The 21403-nt window shown below is 33.8% G+C and overlaps 1 protein-coding gene across 3 annotated transcripts in view; it reads left to right on the forward strand.

Moving 5' to 3' along the window:
- Positions 1-5753: 5753 nt before the first annotated feature.
- Positions 5754-21403, forward strand: part of LOC129805260 (dipeptidase 1-like) — a 64569-nt gene continuing 48919 nt past the window's right edge. Inside the window, exons 1-2 of one of the 3 annotated variants that reach the window (XM_055853043.1) lie at positions 5768-6053; positions 6136-6397. In XM_055853043.1, the coding sequence (XP_055709018.1) occupies positions 6188-6397 (210 nt within the window). In that variant the 5' untranslated portion in view covers positions 5768-6053; positions 6136-6187. Of the gene's footprint in view, positions 6398-21403 lie in introns of all 3 variants that reach the window. The other 2 variants (XM_055853044.1, XM_055853042.1) reach the window with 2 other exon arrangements.

Here is a 21403-nt window from a genome sequence, read left to right on the forward strand (position 1 = left end):
GTTATGTGATATTGAAATTGGTTTTTCGTCTGTGGCGCCCCTGGTGTTGGTCCCACGAAGTTCAAATATTCTAGAAAGTTGTAGCATTTGGTGAGATCTTTCGTTTAAGCCCTCATTCATCAAAATCGGTCACATAGAACCGGAGATATGATTTTTTGAATTTCGTGAACTTTGACCCCTCATATCTCCGGTTCTGTTTTAACCACAGCGCACATTTGCACCATTTTGGAAACGTCCTAGACTGGACTACAACATACTAAAATTTCATTAACTTGCACAATGCCGTTTTTGAGAAAAGTGACTTTGAATTTCGATGAATTTTGACGCTATCACAGCGCCACCTGTGGTGACTTTTTGAACTTCCATCTGAAAGTGCTCATCGAGACGAAACCAAAAAGGTAAAATTTAGGTCGCTATGTTAATTAGAACCGGAGATAGAGGCCGGTCAATGTTCGAACTTTGACCCATTATAGCTCGGGTCAGGGGTTTTAGATCGACTTAAGGTTTTTTTGTTTGATAGGTATAATCAACGGCTACAACATACTAAAATTTCAGCCCGATGCACAATGGAATTTTTGAGTTATTTAACTTATAAGATTTAAAAATTTTCTTTTTAATAATAGCGCCCCTAGCGGTAGTTTTATGAACTTGTGATGTTAGAAGGGGAAGTGGCATTTCATGGGAGCTTTTCAAAAAGCCCTCACTTTTTAAATTCTGACAATTAGAACAGGAGTTATGGCCATTTTAAGAAATTTTTTTTGGACCCTTATAGCTCGGGTCAGGGGGGTCGGGGGACCTTAAGTTTGGTATTGATGGAAAGCTCTAAGGCCCAGCTATAACATAATAAAATTTGAGCCCGCTCGATGCCATAGGGGCGGAGCTATTGAGAAAACAAAAAAAAGGGGGGTCTTCAAAATGGCGGAAGGAGGGGTGGGGGGTGGGGGGTCAATGCACCAAGTTGCAATTTTCACCCGATATATAACCTTTGCCGAAAACCGCAAGTCGATATCTTTTTTAGTTTAGGAGCTATTAAGCTCCAAAGAGCGGCCGGCCGGCCGGCCAGCCGGCCGGCCGGGAACGTAAAATAGCCACATATATATTCATGATCAGGAAGTGGCGAAACACATTTTGGCCAAGTTTGAGGTCGATCGGACGACATGAAATTTTGGTAGGATTATAGTAGGTGAGATTGTTAAGAATCTCACCTAATATGATGTTTTCCAGTCTTTTGGCCCACGTAACCCTTTAACCGATTAACAGTAAATGATCTAAGTTAAGTGTTCGGGCATTTCGCAAAGCACAGGACGCTTTGTCACCCCTTAGGAATGTATTTTTCCCAGATTTAGGCAATACAGTAGACTCTCGCTAATTCGACTTTTTTAAGATCGGGCCACTTTTTAATTCAGGCGGCAGTTAAATTCAAAAAATGTTTATTGACATTTTTCAAGTTTGATTATGATTATCAAATGAAGCAAATATGCTCAAATTTGCCATGGTTTGTCTTAGTTTTGATGTGATTTTGCATTATTAAGAGGTTTTCATGAAATTTATATTAGCAATGAACATGTATACTCAATATGAGCATGCAGATAAACAAAAAATAATTCGGTTGACATTTCAGTCCCAATTGCCCGAATTTGAGAGAGTCTGTTGCATATCTAAACTCCTTTGGAACTGCCATATCATAATCTTTACGAATTGTGCAAAAATTTATTGTTATGTTATACAATTTCCTTGACTATCTCCTTCCTGTTTCAGAATATGTAAATATTTAAAAAATAAAAACAATGCAAAAGAATTATGTCATGTAAATTTCCTGTCATTTAATTTATTTAAAACTGTCAAAAATTCTAACGGCTTTTAACGGTTGCATACTTCTTGCGTGATTTTTCCATTACGATATAGAAATGGCTTGAGCTTTCAGACAACAAAGAAGGGAGACCTAAGCCGAAAAAAGGCTCAGAATGGGAAAAAATCTCTTTCAGTAGCTAGAAACTTCATGAAATTTACATTGTGTTGAGAAGCAATTTGTATTCATATACAGAAGCACACAAACTCGACACATTATTTTTGACTTTGCCAAGGGAAAAACTTCATTAGGGTATGTGATGTGAGAGGGAGAAATGCCAGAGGAAAAGAAGATGTAGAAGATACCAAAAATCTCTGACTCTGGTGATTTTCTTGGCAACTTCTTTACTCATTATACATTGTATAGTCATGTTTCTTATGCAATAAAGTTAGTTTAGTAATATAGAGTATTCTAATTAAAAATCGATTTACTCTCCATGATTCCTTGGTATCTGCTAGCATTTAAAAAGAGGAGAGTACTTTGAGTAAATGCTAAAGAGATACTTGGTGCTTAAGAATGACCATAAACATCTTAAGAGCACTAAAAACTTTCTGAGAATCTTTCTCCAAATACCAGTTTATCCCCCGTACACTAAGAGCACGGCAAATTGGTACAGAAAATTTGAAGATAATCATCCAAGAACATTCTATAGCAGTGAATTGAGAAAAAAATCAAATACAAAAGCTCTTCCCAATTGTTTCAAAATTCAATTGAAGTTTCATAGAGTGATAAGTGCCATAAAATTTCCCAGGGGAGTTTTTCATGTGAAAATTAATTATATAAATTTGTTGGAGCATTTTGAGAATAGAACATCGAGGGAAAGAATGAGGCGTGTTTTATTGCACCTGGAAACAGAGATGTTGCAATTAAATTCATGACTCCTTGTAAATTGAGCAATAAAATTGTCTCTTCCATTTCATTCATTTTAATTCACCCTGTTTCGAGTCTCTTTTTTTTTGGTTGGCTGCTATCCTCAAGCATGTTACTATCGCATTCTGTGAACAAGGAAAATCCTCCCATCCTTCACTTTGTTCCGTGGTCCAGAGAAACATACCGAAAAACTGAGCCATTTGAGACAATGTTGGAGCACACTCTCTGGTGGATTTAATGTAACCTCTGTTAGAAAGCAAAGGAAAAAACATTTACATAAAAAATCCCTCCTACATTTTATCTCTTCGAAAAGTACATACATTACTGTAATTTCCAACTAAACCCTCGTCGGCTGATAAATAGCCGGGAGTCCCTTTCGCGACAAATACTCATTGAGAGGACAGTTCATGAGAGGAAAAGCCAACACTTGGGAAATTCAGAGAGTCAGAGAGACAGAGTGAGATCAAAAGCCGGTCCACTTGGAAATGAGAAAAAGTCAGATGATGAGTTGCCCGATGAAAAAGCTCATAAAACTTTTTCATCTATTAATTCTTGCAGGGTTATTATAGAAAATAATCTATTCCTAGAAGTTATTCAAAAACTTTAGACACAAAATCAAAATTTATCATATCAATTTTCTTGATTTAGAAAGTCCAGAAAATCATAATGACACAGAGTTATTTAAACCATAGATAAAAGATTTAGGTATTGATTCAATTTATTTTAACGTCATTACTTTTTTTTTATTTATACTAGGGAGATAGTGCTAATATTTTTTTCCACATATTTTAAAGATCTAAAACGATTCGAGTAAAAAATTTGTTCGGAATTAAATTATCCAAAATCATATGGCATCCGGCCGATAACTTGATGCAATAGAGAAAACACGGAATTTCGACCTGGTTCTTCTCCTCCTTTATTAGTGTTTTCAATACTAATTGACTTTTTTTGTTACTCTCTTTTCAGAAGGGTTGTTTAGAAACATGGCAAGGGTTTATTGTCTTTGGTTTAACTAAAATTAGTCTTAATACGTTTAAAAATAAATTGATATGTAGAGGTGAATTTGACTCTTATTTTGGACAACTTGGCTGTAAATTTGGAAAGCTAATCCGCCTCAACAGGATGCCCATTGTTCTTCATTTCACGAACCAATCTTGCCAAGTCCTCTTCCTGTTCATGAAAGGGAACCGTAGAATGTCATAAGAAGCCCGGAAACTTTCCACTACTCCAAGTTTCCATTACTCCAAGTACTCGCGGATGTGCTCATTCTCTGGCCTTTCCGGGAGCCTTTTAAGGCTTTTATTACTACATCTCGTTCGTAGAATTGATGCTTCCTTGTTTCTCCAGGCATTTACACATCCTAGTCATCATAAAAACTGAAATAATAACGAAATCCCGAGAAAAAAACATATATGCCCAAAGTAAGGACTATCACCTCACTGGTGAACCTCGTAGAAAATTGCTCTTTTTTCACATGAAAAACGTAATTCACGAGGCAAATCTCACTTCAGGTCAAATCAACAAGTCACCATAAATGTGAATCAACACAATATTCAACGAATGTTTAACAATATCACTAAAAAAAACAGCGAAGAAAAATTGTTAGTACTTCATCACAGCTAAATAAGACTGAAGTAAACACAACGTTTTTTTCATATTTCTCGCAAGCAATTTCTCACACTAAATTTTCAACAAAGCAATTTTAGCTCGAATCATATTCAAAATTTATCGTATTTAGTACTAAAATCATCCAAAAAGAAAAAATATTTAGATAGAATTCATTATTCATCAAATATTGGAATAAAAATCCATAATTTTATTCAATTTATTTTTAGTGTCCAATTTTAAAGTGCTCAAAATAAGAAACTGGACAAAATTATGAGCCCTTACCCTTATACAGTTTTTTTTAAAGTGGGTAATTTAATGTTAACAATTGATTATTGACTCTTTTTATCAAATTTCAAAGGAGCTAAAACTTGATCTTAATTAAGTTCGTTTTGGATATTTCGAGCAGTAGAAAAAACTGTTGAAAAGAAAGAAAGAGAGGAGAAACGGAGGCGACCTACACAAACCATTTTTGGGCTTTGTTTTTTTTTTATTTTCCAGGGTTTAAAATTTCACAAAGTATTCTTTAATGATGTACACAGAGCTCTCCGATATTTCGCTGATATTCGGGTGACAGCTGTGAATTGCACGAGGACGTCAAAAGATCCCCCGTCACGCATGGGTTTTTGCATGAATCATCTGAATATCGGAGAGCCTAGTTGCTTAAGGTCTCTGCACATTGGAAACAATTTTCGTCAAAAATTGCATTTTTGACAAAAGACCTTTTCACTTATAGCACTTCAGGCATCATTGGGCATCATCCTTCAAAAAGCAATTTTTGAGGAAAACGTGAGAAAAATCATTTCCACCTTATGTTTTAATTTTAAATAGTTTGTCACCAACGTTGGGACGGCGGAGGACGCAAATATTGCTTTCTGACAAATCATGGTTTTTATTTATTTGTTCCTTTAGTTTCAAGAACACGTGCACAAAAGCAATATTTATTGCAAATTGAAATTGAGAAATTAATATAAATTAAGGCATTTTAAAGTAACAATTGCCTTTCCATTAATCTACTTTACTTTTGTTGAGGCTTTGATACATGATTGTAAACTAGTTATTATTTATGTGTAATTGAGTTGTCTAGATTTTAAATGGAACATTTCACATCTAAACTCGTCTGAAACTACTATAAAGTTAATCTTCATCTTATCTAGAAGAAAATATAAAAACTGTTTTCAACTCTAATTAAAAATCTGCAATACAGAAGTACTACACCTGCTTTGTATAAATTTTTATGACTATTTTGTGAGGTATGAAAGACAAATTTAAAAGGATTTTAAGCTACAATTTTCCCTAATGATTTGCCTTTCTGTGAAAAACTTCTCAATATGGCAACCCTCGAGAGAAAAAGCAGATAATCAACAGAGGGAAAACATTGAGAGAGGAGAGAGCTTTCTCTTGGCTTCTTCTCAAACAATTTGCCGACAGTTTGTGTGCAGAAGCAGGCAAGAGAGGTTGTGCTTCCGCGTTTCTGTGATTTCCGCCAAGTGTTATCTCTGCTGGAGTGGTACTCCTGCAGAAGCCAGCCGGGAAAAGTGCGTCGAAATCAACGACTTTTTGGAGAATCTGCTAATGCTATCTCATGTGGAAATGTGAAGGGGAGTGCTGAATACTTGGGGTGTTGATTAGACAGGGAGTAACTCTGTGCTCGCGAGTGATTTGCGGGGGTGGTTTAGTGCTTAGGGAAGATAGGGAAAATGTCAAGGGAGCTTTGAAGTCAAAGGGGGTGAGTTTTTTTTTTATCGCTTCGGCAACATTTCCGTCTGAAGTGTCTGGTTGAGCAAATAGAAAAAAGAAAAATCCATCAGAATCTCTCAATTGATCTGGAAGGGCTAAAAAGGGGAAGAACTCTGTCACCGCATGTTAATGACTTCGGGACAATGGGATGTACGGGCTTTGGAGGCGCTGGAACGAGAGGCATCGGATCTTTTTGATGTTCTCGACGTTCCTGAACGCCTCAGATCGCCTCCAGCCAAAACCACTGTAATGGACCTTGAACTTCAGGATCACATCAAGCACTGCTCCTGCTCCTGTAATCACATGGGTTATGGGAACTTCATGGACTACCAGGTAATTACTAACATTGTTCTCTTTAGAAAATGGGAAAAATATAAAAAAAAAACAAATAAATAAAAGGTATGGCGGCTATAATGCATCATAGAGGAACTAAACCTTCTTTCAAGCAAGATTTTTAAACCAGGATAAGCTTGTCACAAAGCTTGTCAGTGCTATGAAGCGGATTCCCACCTGGGGCATTTGCATCATATAGCGAGCACTATAACATTTTATTCACTAGCCGCCCGAAAAATTCCATTAAACACTTTAAAATTTTAAAAATAAAATAAAAGTACATAGAAAGTTTAAAAAAATATATTACGAAATTTTCACTATAAGAGAAATTGCTATATCTCAAATATCGAACAAGAAGTGCATTTCAATGAAGCTTTAGCCATATATAGTTCTATAATGTCTTAGTTCAAGAGTACCACAAGACGCTATGTAGGGGAGACCGCGGTAGAATTAACCAGCAAATGAAGCTTTTTTCGAGCGTGATTTGTGAAAAAAAGATAAGGTTTGTCTAATGTTTTTATGTTTCATAAGTAGCATTAGGATATTGGCTGTATGAAACAGTGTAGTTCAAAGCTCTAAAATCCTTGCCTTTTTCTAGAGAGGATAATGAAAAAAGTATGACACATTGGCTACACTTGCCCCGGCCTGGAGGGGCATTCTGTAATTTTCGTGGCATTGTCACGCGTGAGTTTGTAACCTGACAATGCCATTCGAGCTTTTTTGTCATATCATATGAGTTCGAAAATGCAATTCATTGAATTTTTAATGAAATCCTTTTACTTGATGATTTTATGAAAATACAGTACGTCTTGGTTGATTTATTTAACAAAATTCATTGTCATTTGAATTGCCAGAAATCTCAAATATGTAACTTCTGACAATGCCACGTGAGCTGAAATGGCAATGTCACGACTACAGAATCGCATTTTCGAAAAAGCTCTCTTAAGATTCGAACCCAATTTGTCATATGGCATTGCCAGAGCGTTATAGAATTCCCCTCCTGGGTAGATATAGCCACTTTTGGGGTACTAATTGACACGAGTTTTCTAGATGAAATTTTAAACTGGAGATATCAAATATTGGCCTCAATTCTGAGACCAAAATCAAGATCGAAATTTCAAGCTGTCAAGTATTTCCAAATTCAAGATTTCGTATTCTGACGCGAAGTATTTATGGAACTTAAAATGTCTTAGCTAAGAACCAAGATTTCAAGATTTTCCACACTTAGTCACATCTGTCATCTTCATTTCTCTGTTGAATTTGTTAAAATTTCGTCATATAAAATAGGAAAATTAATTATAGGACGTATTAAAGAATAAATGAGAGGCTATAAACGGGAGTACAGGAAGTGCAAACCAAATTTGTGACCTGTGATAAACCACGAAATGCTTATGCAAGATGTGATTATTTTGCAGGTATCCTCAGGGTAGTGTACTTCGATATGTACATCTAGAAATACGTATCATTTCGATTAAATTACAAGGTCAAATACAGTATTTTTCAAAGTAATTCTCTTTTTATACCATCTCTTATAGAAATATTCTTCATCAATAGTCATTTCCATATGAAATTCTTCAAATAGTTACAATCTTGAAAATTCCAAGCACCTCCGAGAGGTTCTTGGAATTATTTCAAGAAAACAAGAAATTTGACGTCTTGAAATCTTGAAATATTGGTTCCAGAATTGCAAATCTTGATATCCAAACGGTTTGTGTCTTGGATTTCAAGATTCCAAGATATTTGACAGATTTGACATCTTGATCTCGATTTTTTGATTTCAGAATACCAAAATCTTGAAATTTTCTTGATCTTGATATTGATCTTGGTCTCAGAATTGAGGCCATTGTTTCGCTTGATACACTGAAGCCCACTGATGCTAAATATGTCACTTAAACCTAAAGAAAAAGGCTTTAGCCGCTTTTTTATGACATTTTTGTAATAGCGACAAAATTTATGAACATATCGTGAAAAAATCTATTTCACAAATTTTTCATCCGAATGGCAATATTGATTACAATATCAATAGTACTTTTTCATCTAACAATTATCCATGTATTAGTGAAAAATCATTGATAGTTTTATCCCGCCACGGAAGAGTGGCTACAACTGCCCCGAGGTCTGTTTCTGTGTTTATCATCTTATATAAAAAATTGGATAATTATTATCCAAGTGAAAAACAGTTTTTAATTAGGTTTATTAAACCAGAAACGAGGTAAAACTATGAAATCTTGACTAGAAACTCAGAAAACCAAATACTGATCCAAAAACTGTACCACCAAAATTACAATTTTATACCCATTTTATAAAAATGCTTCTAAGTTGTAGGATAACAGGATCAGAGTTATAAATATTTCTGGCAATATGAGGATGTGTTCCTACTTTCATTTAAAAATACTTTGCTCGATGTACATTTCAAGAAAAATGAGAAAAATCCACTGACTTATTCTACCCCTGACTATAGGTACCCCGGTCTCCCCTAAATAGATTCTAATTGGACTTGTATGTCGTCAAAAGAAATAACAGTAATATATCCAAAACAACTAATTGAAACTTAAGTAAATGTACAATATTTTGGAACTATTCCAAGTAGATCTTGCAGAATACTAAAATCTCAAATAAAATAGAGTAGAATCCACCAATGTTTGCAGTAAACATTAAAAAAATTAAGTAAGGAAAAGCTTTGAGGCTTCGCTCACATTCTAGCTTCGAACACTTCACATTTTTCCTATATATTCTTTTATTGAATCTAACCTGGAAATATATTTTAATAGTTAGCATCAAGACACGCATTTCCTAGAAAAAATAGGTCAGTTTCATTAAAGGAACATGGAAAAAATATGAAATGTTCGTATCCAGAGTGTATGCGAAGCCTAAGTGCCTTCCCCTAGAGAAAGCAAAATTGCTGAAAGGAAATGTCGAAAAAACTGTTATAAATTAAGGCAAGAATTTGGCCATGTTTATGTTCTTCAATTCAATTTATATTAATCAATGTTTCTATCCTGAATAAGATTTTCTTTAAGGCCTAATGGTAATAATCTAGTGGAAAATGGAAAGGGGAAATCTTTCGCCTGAACATTTTTAGCACTTTACTGTTCTCTAGTGCTTCTGTAATATCGATAGTCCTGGCTCGACTGTTTTCCTGGTTTTTCTAAGTCCCCACCGTGTTCTATAACCCTCAATTAGTCGTGACAGGAAACCAACACAAAGAATAGTCGATTATACAGAAGCTCTTGAGAACAGTAAAGTGCTAAAAATATATTCATTTTTTGTTAAAAAAAAAACCTCATAATTCAAGCCATTCAGGATCAAAAGATTAAATAAAAAATAAAAATGATCATGATTCAGTCAAATTTATGATCGGTCAGATCATTATTCTGACCAATTTCCTTCCTTGATTTGTGTCAGTTAGGGGAAACCGGGACACCACCGAACATGGGGTAGCACTGAATAGTGGTAAAAAATAAAAGGATCAAATTGATTCAAATTTGATCCTTTTGCAAGGGATGGATCAAATTTCAGACTTTGAATGCACATTTATCACAATAGAACATGTCAATTTGATCCATCCTTTGCAAAAGGATCAAATTTGGACCATTTTGATCCTTTTATTTTTACCAGTAAATACTGATTTTTATTTAGAAAATACTTGGACTATCTTGACTATTTCTTCAGTGAATTAGCATCCTTATATTGCTTCTAAGTAACTTCCTATAAGTCTTGTTTTCTAAAGTCTAATATCTAATTAAAAAATCGCAGTAGTTCGGTGCTACCCCGTGTTCGATGGTGCCCCAGTTTCCTCTATAAAATCGGAAATAAGCATAAAACACTCGACTGAATAGTTTTTAGAACACTATATTATAAAAATAAAACATTGCATGAATTTGGGATCTGTAATTGATTTTATTAAATTCTTTGTATTTGCTTTTGAAAAGTCTAAAAATTATAGGGAATACAGGCATCAAATGATTATTCTGACTTCAAAAAAACTTAATTCCTGATGAAAATTATGGTCAAGATCTATTCCAATTTTGAACATGTTCGCGTCAAATTATGGTCAAAAAAATTACTCATATTAAGTTTGGAGCACGTTCGGTATAATGCGGTCTGAAATTTTCTCAATTATTGAGTAATAAAAGAGACTCAAAATGATGGTCTTTTTCCACAAGAAAAACTTTATCCATAAAACTTAAACACCACATAATGCATTTGATGCTCTTATGACACCATGTGACATGAATTCAACGAAAGAGCTTCCGATGAAGGAGCCAGATGTATTTAATTATTTTCTAGTGCACAAGATAAAATTCAAAAGTATGGACAAATCAATTCAGAGATCGGACACTATCTTAAAATTTGATAAAAAATTTATCTATTAATCTGCTTAAATTAGAATTGGATAATTCAAAACTTTCTACTAAATTAGGAAAGTCTGGACTTTTAAATTGTTTGTCCGAAATTCTGTATTGTCCGGAATTCCATATTTTAACCTAAATTAAAACACTTTTTTCACAGTCATTCTTCATTTTCATTTTCACTTTTAATTTCAATGTGAAATTAGTATATTTTTTCCTAATTCAATCTTTACATTTGTAAAAATGTTTGCCATAGAGCTACCGCTGAATGAAGGCATTTAATGACACTTAGCACAAATTTAGCTTTTCAAGTACTCATTTAATACGTAATTTTTGAGCCGTTAACGGGTAATTTTAGAGCGATTGCCATGTAGTATCAGAAATTATTAAGTAAAATTATTGAATAATAAATGAACCTTTCTCTTCACTTTCTTCCGGTGTTCGTCAGAGGATTGTCTTCTTAGAAACTGAAGAAAGAAACTGAAGAGAATATACAACTGCGTCAGATACAGTATTCGAAAATAAATGAACCTTACGGCTCAAATGAATTCAAGCTGATCTTCGAGAATTTAACGTATAAAATTCGGCAGTAAAGAGTTAGGCAAAGAAAGCTTATGCAATGCAAAGATCCTCTAATCGATTAGCCTAAGTCCTCAGTATACGGCCAAATATGGTATTAAAAAAATATTTAATACCAAATTTTACAGGCTAAATGTTCTCTTTACACAATGTAGGGGAGACTGGGGTAAAACTTGTCTCGCAAACGATAAAAATATCAAATAGACATATTTTTATAGGAAATTTATTCCTCTACAACTTTATTAAAGATAAATTTTCTATATCTCAACGAGAAATTTGATTAAATTGAGCTAATACGTATTGATATTTTCTGTAAGACAAATATTCCAAAAACAGGGCTCAAAATTTCATTATTTTTTATTTTACATAATCCTTCCTTGAATCCCTTGAAACTTTGTAAGTTTAAGAAGGTTCATGAAGGCTAGTTATCTATAATAAAAATTTCAAGCCTCAGTCACTTTTATTTTAGAAAATAGTGAATATTGAAATTTTCGTTTTGACAAATTTTGCCCAGTCTCCCCTACTTAATTAAGGAGGGCACTCAATGGGTCAAGTAGTAGAGCACTCGATCTATGATGCAAGTGTCCCGGGTTCGAATCTCCTTTAGGTCACCAGGAATTTTTTTGGCGTTAAAGATGTTCGGATTGCATCCAGTGAGCTTCACTGTACTTGATTCCACGGGAATGCAACTACCAACCTCATCCCGTACAAAAAAAAATAATAATGCATGTCTAGAAATCCCCTTGCGGGAAGGCCTTGTTCCTTCATGGAATGTTGTGCCAGTATTATTATTAATATTATAGGGGAAACTGGGGCACCACCAAACACAGGGTACCACCAAACACTGCGATTTTTTAATCGGATATTGGATATCAGAGGATAAGACCGGTAGGAATTTATAGGCACTATAGGGATGCTTGTCCACTGAAGGAATGGTCGAGATAGTCCAAGTAGTTTAGAAATAAAAATTAGTGTTTGGTGGTACCCCGTGTTTGGTGGTGCCCCAGTTTCCCCTATTACTTAATGAAAAACTTTGTTAAAGTCCTTAATTAAGTTGTTTGTATTAAAGACACGGCAAATATTTTCTGTAAGTATTTAATTAAGGACTATCAGCTAAGTACTTTTTAAGTAGTCACACTAATGCACATATTTTTAGTTCTTAGTATTTCTTATATTTTTAAAGAAACACTCAAAAATACACTTCTGTCTATTTGCCAAGGTGAAAATGGATTGGCTTCATTGGTTGGTCTCTTTCGAGGCAAGGAATGTTAAAAATATTTTCTTGAAAATTTGTAAATACTAAGTAACTGCAAAATATTAACAACAGCTAATATAAAATAGGGTAGAGTAAGCCCTTTTCGCCACCTTAAGGTTTTGTACCCTTGTAATACTTACAATTTTTGTCGAAATAAAAAGAAATTTTCTGTACAAGTGCTTTGAAGCATTGTCTCTCTCTCTAATGAACCAGGAGACTTTCCGGGAATTTTTGGGCATCTAGTTGAAAAAATACATTTCCTGCAACAATGCATGTTTCAGTACTTTTCGCCACTTTGTAAACACTTTTTCGCCACTGTGTAAACACTTTTTCGCCACTTGTTTTTAATTGATTTTTAAGAAACACCAGCTTTCGAAAACCCGCAAAAGTACATTGCACAGTACTTTTCTTATTTAACACCTATATTAGACAATTATTAGAGTATTTCGAATGATTTTTTGCACATTTTTTGTTTGCGACAAAAATCAATTGACAATTACGTCTGTTTCAACTGAATTCCGCGAGGTGCGCCACTTGTAAAATGCTTGGAAAAATGAGTGGCGAAAAGTACTTACACAACTGAAAAAAGTAAGCTCTATTTCACCACATCCGTATTTCTTTATTTTTTTGGAAGACATTATTAAATAATGATATTAGAGCGAAGCTTAGTTAATAACAAAGTGACTTTCAGTGAAAAAATATCAAATACTGTACTGCAAAAACATAAAATATTGCAAGAAAATTTGTCTGAGCGTTGACAAGTTTATTAAGAACTCCATATTTTTTTGGTGACTGTTCACCTTGTCGACAATTTCTTCAATTAACTTGCAAATAATCTAGTCGGTGGAGCACCAGTTATGGTTTTCTGATCCGTTGGACTAGAGGTTATGAAGTAATAGTCATTTCGTAGTTCCATGAGCTTATAATTCCCTGAAAAAGTGATTTTATTTGTAGGTGGCGAAAAAGTGCTTACTGGCGAAAAAGTACTGACTCTACCCTAAATAAAGCTAAATAAATTGGATACTTTTTTAAATATTAAAAATTTTATCATTTTTCACAAAACAATGAAATAATCCGAAGATTAATTCAAATCCAAAATTCGATTCCGAATAATAGGAGCTTTCAATCCCATCAACTACAATTTTCTATGAAAAAACACCATTGATTGATTGAAAACATCATCTGTACAATAAATATCGCATTGTATATATGGCACAAACTCTTCGATCATGCAATAAAAAAAGTACAAATTTGTTCTGACAAATTTGTCGCAAAACATTCATTACGTTTCAATTGTTGTTTCTCATTCTGTCGCCCGCAGAAAGGTTCTCATGGGAAATTGCTATCCACTCAGTTGAGGGTCAATATATTTTCCCCATTTCCCAATAAAATGTTTCAAAAGTCATTGATAAAAAAAATACGAGAGTGCGGGAGTGAATTTAATAGGGATCCCCTCTTGAAGCTTAAAATTTAACCATAAATTTTATAACCACGCCTCGACGACAGCCAAAAACAACCCCAGAGTTTAGTGTCCGTGTCATGTTTTCAATTGATGGATTTATGCATCGTAAATATCTCATAATGTACGCCCCATACTCAATCGTCAATATTTAATTTCTTTCATTTTAGAATTTGCTAAATGGGCGAAAATTCAGCACATTGAAGCTCCAAATGCAAGCATTTGTGGACTTTTAAAGATAGAAATTGATTTTGAGCTGACCATAAATCACAGAGAGCTTTTTGAAGCAATAATTTTGCATTTGGAAGTTCCCTGAGTTAGCACTTTGGGGATTATTTTAGACAGAAAGTAATATTGCGGTACAGAAAGTTTAACAGAACATCTGAGTAGAGATACTGTTTCAAACAATTTAAAATAGTTTGGCAGTTGGGATTAGAACATTCGTTAGTTAATTTTCGTTAGTGTCATGGTCATGATAACTTTCTGAAAATTTTCAAATAAAACACAAGCAAGTGGACAAAGAATACATTACACAGTAAAATATTTTCTGGATGATTCACCATGATTTTTGTTATAAATTTTCATAATTGTGTAATTTTTACACATTCCATCTGAAATATGTGTAATTTTACAAAAAATGTACACAACACATTTTTATATTACACATTTTCCTGAAGTTCATATTTTTTGTAATTTTATAATAAAAAACATAGTGTTATTGTTTTCTACATAATTGGGTAATTTATAGTAATTTTTCTATGATGTTTCACACAAAGTGTGTAATAAATAAAATATATAAAGCTGTGTAATTTGTTGTTAATCTTGCCATCTCTGCATATGTATTTTATGATTATTATAAAATTTATATTGCAAGTTATAAGATTACACATCTTCCTAAAGTATATATTTCTGTAATTTTAGAAGATAAAATATTGTTATTGTTTTACCATGATTATTTGTTATAAAATTAAACTTGAAATGTTTAAATATGTAATTTTGTGAATTTTTACACAATTGTGTAATTTCTAGTCAATTTTTCATTTTACACAACCTGAGTAGAAAAATTTACAAAACTGTGTAAATAGTTACTAAAATATGATGTCCTTTTGCAAAATTTATAATTACTGTACATATTTGTGTCATTTTACAAGTTTTACCAAGACTTTTTGTTATAAATTTAAACATGGTGTATTAGGTGAGATTCTTAACAAAATCTCACCTACTATAATCCTAACAAAATTTCATGTCGTCCGATCGACCTCAAATTTGGCCAAAATGTGTTTCGCCACTTCCTGATTCCGAATATATATGTGGCTAAGTTACGTTCCCGGCCGGCCGGCCGGCCGGCCGCTCTTTGGAGCTTAATAGCTCCTAAACTAAAAAAGATATCGACTTGCGGTTTTCGGCAAAGGTTATATATCGGGTGAAAATTGCAACTTGGTGCATAGACCCCCCACCCCCCACCCCTCCTTCCGCCATTTTGAAGACCCCCCTTTTTTGTTTTCTCAATAGCTCCGCCCCTATGGCATTCAGCGGACTCAAATTTTAGTATGTTATAGCTGGGCCTTAGAGCTTTCCATCAATACCAAAGTTAAGGTCCCCCGACCCCCCTGACCCGAGCTATAAGGGTCCAAAAAAAATTTCTTAAAATGGCCATAACTCCGGTTCTAATTGTCAGAATTTAAAAAGTGAGGGCTTTTTGGAAAGCTCTCGTGAAATGCCACTTCCCCTTCTAACATCGCAAGTTCATAAAACCACCACTAGGGGCGCTTTTTTTAAAAAGAAAATTTTTAAATCTTAAAAGTTAAATAACTCAAAAATTCCATTGTGCATCGGGCTGAAAATTTAGTATGTTGTAGCCGTTGATTATACCTATCAAACAAAAAAAACCTTAAGTCGATCCATAACCCCTGACCCGAGCTATAAGGGGTCAAAGTTCGAACATTGACCGGCCTCTATCTCCGGTTCTAATTAACATAGCGACCTAAATTTTACCTTTTTGGTTTCGTCTCGATGAGCACTTTCAGATGGAAGTTCAAAAAGTCATCACAGGTGGCGCTGTGATAGCGTCAAAATTCATCTAAATTCAAAGTCACTTTTCTCAAAAACGGCATTGTGCAAGTTAATGAAATTTTAGTATGTTGTAGTCCAGTCTAGGACGTTTCCAAAATGGTGCGTATGCGCGCTGTGGTTTCAATAGAACCGGAGATATGAGGGGTCAAAGTTCACAAAATTCAAAAAATCATATCTCCGGTTCTATGTGACCGATTTTGATGAGTGAGGGCTTAAACGAAAGATCTCACCAAATGCTACAACTTTCTAGAATATTTGAACTTCGTGGGACCAACACCAGGGGCGCCACAGTCGAAAAACCTATTTCAATATCACATAACCTCAATTATCTCGACTGTCGCTAAACCGATTTTGATGATTACTTCGACACAATTGTAGAACACATTTGTCTCTACATTTCGTCCATACATCATTTTCCGCTCAGACTACGCTATCACTCCGATTTTGCCGTTTAAGTGTGAAAAAAATGATTTTTCCCATAAAAACGCTTTGAAATCACTCAGATGCCAATTTGACTGCCTCTACTCCACCAAGACACTTAAAATAGGGTTTTAAATGGAAAGTCCCACAAAATACAACAATTCTTTGAAATAGTTGAAGCTCAACAAATGAACACTTGGGGCACTCTGGATGAAAAAACGAGTTAAGAAACAAAAAACCTCGCTTATCTTGGCTTCTGAGTAATCGATGAGATCATGTTCTATGGGAAAATTATAGAGAACATTCTGGTCTACATTTCATCCATATATCACTTTTCTATCAGTTCATCCAAATCCTTGACATTTTGGTTCAAATACAAAATTTGTATAATTTCACGAATTTGATTCAAGATAACTGAATGGCGTCTCCCTACTTCAGCATCAAGTTGAATTTGCATGCACTCCGAGTTAGCTCACGTTAAGAATCTCACCTACATAAGCCGGTTAGGATTATCTGTCCCTTTAAATATATAACGTTGTGAATATTTACACAATTGTGTAAAAACTAATTATTATTCTTTGTTATTTTACACAAAATGTACAACAAAATGTTCAAACTGTATAATCAGCTGCTAATTTTTTGTCTTTTTGCACAATTTATAAATGTATAAAATTTGTATTACACATTTTAAGTTAACACATTTACCTATTGAACATATTTCTGTAATTTTACAAGACAAAATGGTATTGTTTTACCATGACTTTTCATTTACACGAATTGTGAAACAAAATGTAGAAAATTGTGTAATTTGTTGCTAATTCTGCCATCTAATTCTTCTCGACGAGTTATTCCGAAGGCACAATCGAATCGTCTCCTAAGTCGGTCTTCACTAGTGAAGCGAGGAGGACACTGGATCCGTGGCACTCTTGGAATGAGCAATAGGGGCTCACTCGCTCACTCCGGAGACAAGCGATGAAGGGTGCTCCAGCATGTTCTGGTGTGGGCCCGTAGCAATTCTTGCTACACATTAAATGAAATTTATATTACACATTTAAAGATTACACGTTTTCCTGAACTACATATTTGTGTAACTTTATAATAATAATTGTGTTAAAACACCAAACCAACGGATATATGGATAGACTTTTTCCATGGTAGAACAAAAGAAGGGATTTCACTTGAAGCTTTTATATTCGAATACTCTCTTTTGTGTTATATTCCATACAATATTTACTCTGTCCATGGTGTAAGCAAGGTAGAAGTTTTTGTGTAAAATGCTTGGGTAGTTAGAATTTATACTGAGATATATTTAATAAAACGACATGATTTGAAACACTTCTTTGAAAAACAAGGCAGTGATGCATTGAAAGCTTCCTTAATTTAGTATTTTTAAAGAGTTCAAAACTTAAGCGTATACTTCGGGAAAGAAAGCTATTAACAATTAACTAAATGTGATAGACCAGTCTATGAAGAAAGATCAACTGTGTTCCAAGAACCAAACTTTTAGGAATGTTTAACTAAAAGGATGTCCATTTTATTAGGGGAAAGTGGCAAAAAGTCCCTAAAAGCTAACTTTATTTTTCACTATCTACCATAAGCTCCAAGAGGTTTTTTAATCATAACATTCTTATAGAAAATTTACTGCTCTATAACTTTTCTGCAGACTATTTTCCTCTATCTCGAAAGAAAATATGCTTGCTCATTCGCTTTTCTAAAAGTTGCTTTTGTGGAGATTCTCTAAAATTCTAAAAACTATCAGGAATGGAATAAGTCATCACTTTTGCTTTCGCAATTGCCAGAAAAAAGTATATCCAGTTGGTATATTTTGATAGAAAATTTATTCTTTTGCGAGTTTGTCCAGAACCATTTTTTCTAACGAGAAATGTACTTTAATTAAGTTGGTCAATTTATTATTCCTCAAAAACGCAAATGTTCTAAAAACCGGAATTTTAAGTTTCAGTAGTTTTTTATTATGAGACAATCACGAATATTTCTAGACTATATAAGAGCATCGACAGACCTGAGGATTAGCCGAGAGACAGCTTAGTGTAATTATACTCGACATAATAGTTAAGCTTCATTTCCATCATTTTCCAATGTCATCTCCCGGCTTAAGTCATAAGTGTGACTAGGGCATAACATTCAATAATTTAATCTTTATTGTTTAACAAAATTGGATTCCTAATATTATATAAATTAATTGAAGAAACATATTAAAATAGTATTTGATGTGTGGTCTATAAGAAATTGTAGAGTTTACAATCATTTCGAAAGAGATTTTAAAATGTAAACATAAAATGCTGAACTCTAAAATAAAATCATTAGAGGAAAGCACCCATGCTTCGTACGATCCCAAACTTCGTAATGACAAAATTTTTCCTATGTTTTTCTATATTTCTGAATAAATGTGACGCTGCAAAATATTTTAAAAACTATGCACTTTCCTTACATTTTTTGAGGAGGAACTTGGGAGAAATTTTGTCATTACGAAGCTTGGGATCGTACGAAGCACCGGGCACTTTCTGCTACTTAAATCATCGAAACACTTTTACGTTTTCTACGTTCTATGTTTCAGTCAAAGATTTAGTTCTATTAGAATTGAAAGCATTTGGAAAAATTAACAGAATTACTAATTATCCGTATAATACAAGATCTACTGAATACGACATTTAATTAACAAAAAGCAAAAAAAAATAACGAAAACATTAGTTGAACGTAAATGCATTCAACAGTGCCATTTAAGCTTTAAAAGTAGTTAGAAGCTCATTAAAAGATTCTACTTTCATGAATAATTTCTCTGCAAGAATGCTCTTAAAGGTTAATTTAGGAAATTCTTGCATTATTTATGGGAAAATGGTAGAACTGCTACCAAATTAGTGAATTTTCCGGGCAAAATGAAGGTACATTACAGAAAAAAAAAACCGTGTTTTCCCACCCAACACTCTGAGTAAATTTTCATAGAATGGTGCAGGCAACGGAAAAATTCGTTGTGTACATTTTGTTATGCTTTACTATGGCATTTTCTATGTGATTGTTTGTGGAAAATGTAGGACAATGTAAGCCTGAAAATTTCATAACAATAAATTTATAACAATAAATATTCACTACATAGTTATGTCACAGTTGTGAGAATTGCATTAAAAAGTTTTCCATTTTACTGCTTTTTGGGGTTGAAATGAGTTTTGTCCAAAAAATAACAGACAAGTTTTCGTATTTCTCGCTCCGTATCACAGAATGATGATTTTTGCTGATGATGCTGAAACATAATGAGAGTTTTCCGGTGGAAAAATATCAAAAGTAGCATCTCATGGTGAAGAGTTTGAAGCAGTCATATTTCACTTTTTTCATATCTCGTCTTGTATGCTGACCCAATTTGATGGACAAGTCTGTGAAAATTTTTAATTTATCCAATGGACTAGAGAAAATCACAATTTTCACTTAAATTGGCAATTACTGAGTGGAAAATGCGAATTTTCCACTGGTTATTTTGCAAAAAAGATGAATATTTCTTTAAAATTACATATAAAGAGTCAGTGACTAACCTTATTAAGGAAAGTTAAATTCTGAATTCCTAATAGAGGAAGCAGAGACTGGAACAAATTAATCTGAAACTATAAATATTTTTTTGCAAAATAATATAATATCAATAGGTTTCTAAATATAGTTTTCAAAACCAAAAGTGTCCATATTAAAGTAATCTATAAAAGTATCAATATTAATAATAAAAGTCCACTATATTAAAATAAAATGTTCAATGATGAATTAAATGTGGTCAAATTGTAATCAACTTCGGTCGGATTCAGATTTAATTTGGAATTTTCAGGAATTTAAAAAACAATAAAATTCTTCGTGTGAAAGTAAATAAACAACCAGGGGTTGGTTTTAAAGCTCATTTCCCAAATGTTTATGAATTTCATTCATGCTTAATAAGTTCAACCATTACTGTATATTAATTTAATACTCCAAAATTTATTACAGTACGACTCTAGTATTGTCAGTCCCTTAGAATTCTAAGCATCTTTGATTGAAACTCAATATAAATCAATCCAAGGGAAATGAAAAACATTTAATATGTCAAAGCAAGAACCTGAAACCGATTTAAATGAGTGATCTAAAGTAACTAGGCCAGGGTGGGGCAGTTTCACGCTGCCGAACCTTATGCCCTAGACACACTTACGACTTAAGCCGAGAGACGATTTAGTGAAAAATTATGGAAATGTTGTTTAATCATTATTCCGCTAATATTCCGCTAAGCCGTCTCTCGGCCAATCCTCAGATCTGTCGAGGCCCTTAGTTTCATCTGACAATTGACTTTAAATCCCGAATGAGCCAAAATCCTAAAAGGCAAAAATCAGGAATAGGTCAAAATCGAGAAAGGCGCAATTTCAAACGAGTCAACAGCCCGAAAGCCAAAATTAGTAATAGTTTAAAATTCCGAAAAACCGAAATTCTAAATAAACCAAAAGCCCCGAAGCCAAAGTTTCGAAAAGCCAAAATTCCAAAAGTCAAAATTTCGAAGAAACAAAATCTCGAAAGTGTCCAAATACCAAAAGTCAAATTCTAGAATGGGTCAAAATCTCGAAAGCGAAAATCCCAAAAACCAAAATCCCGAAAAGCTAAAATCCAAACTCCCGAAAACTCAAAACACCGAAAAGCGAAAATCCTCGAATGACGAATTCTCGAAGAGACAAATCGAAAAAGGCGAGATCCCAAAAGTCGAAATCCCGAAAACCCAAAATCCGGAAAATCCAAAATTCTGAAGAGGCAATACCCGGTTTCGTTCAAATTCGAAATCCTAGAACGACCGAAATTCTACGGAGGATAAAATGTAGAATAATTTTACAAAACACAGAAAATTCCCCTTTGCC

The sequence above is a fragment of the Phlebotomus papatasi genome, chromosome 3 (assembly GCF_024763615.1).
Source record: "Phlebotomus papatasi isolate M1 chromosome 3, Ppap_2.1, whole genome shotgun sequence".
NCBI lineage: Eukaryota > Metazoa > Arthropoda > Insecta > Diptera > Psychodidae > Phlebotomus > Phlebotomus papatasi.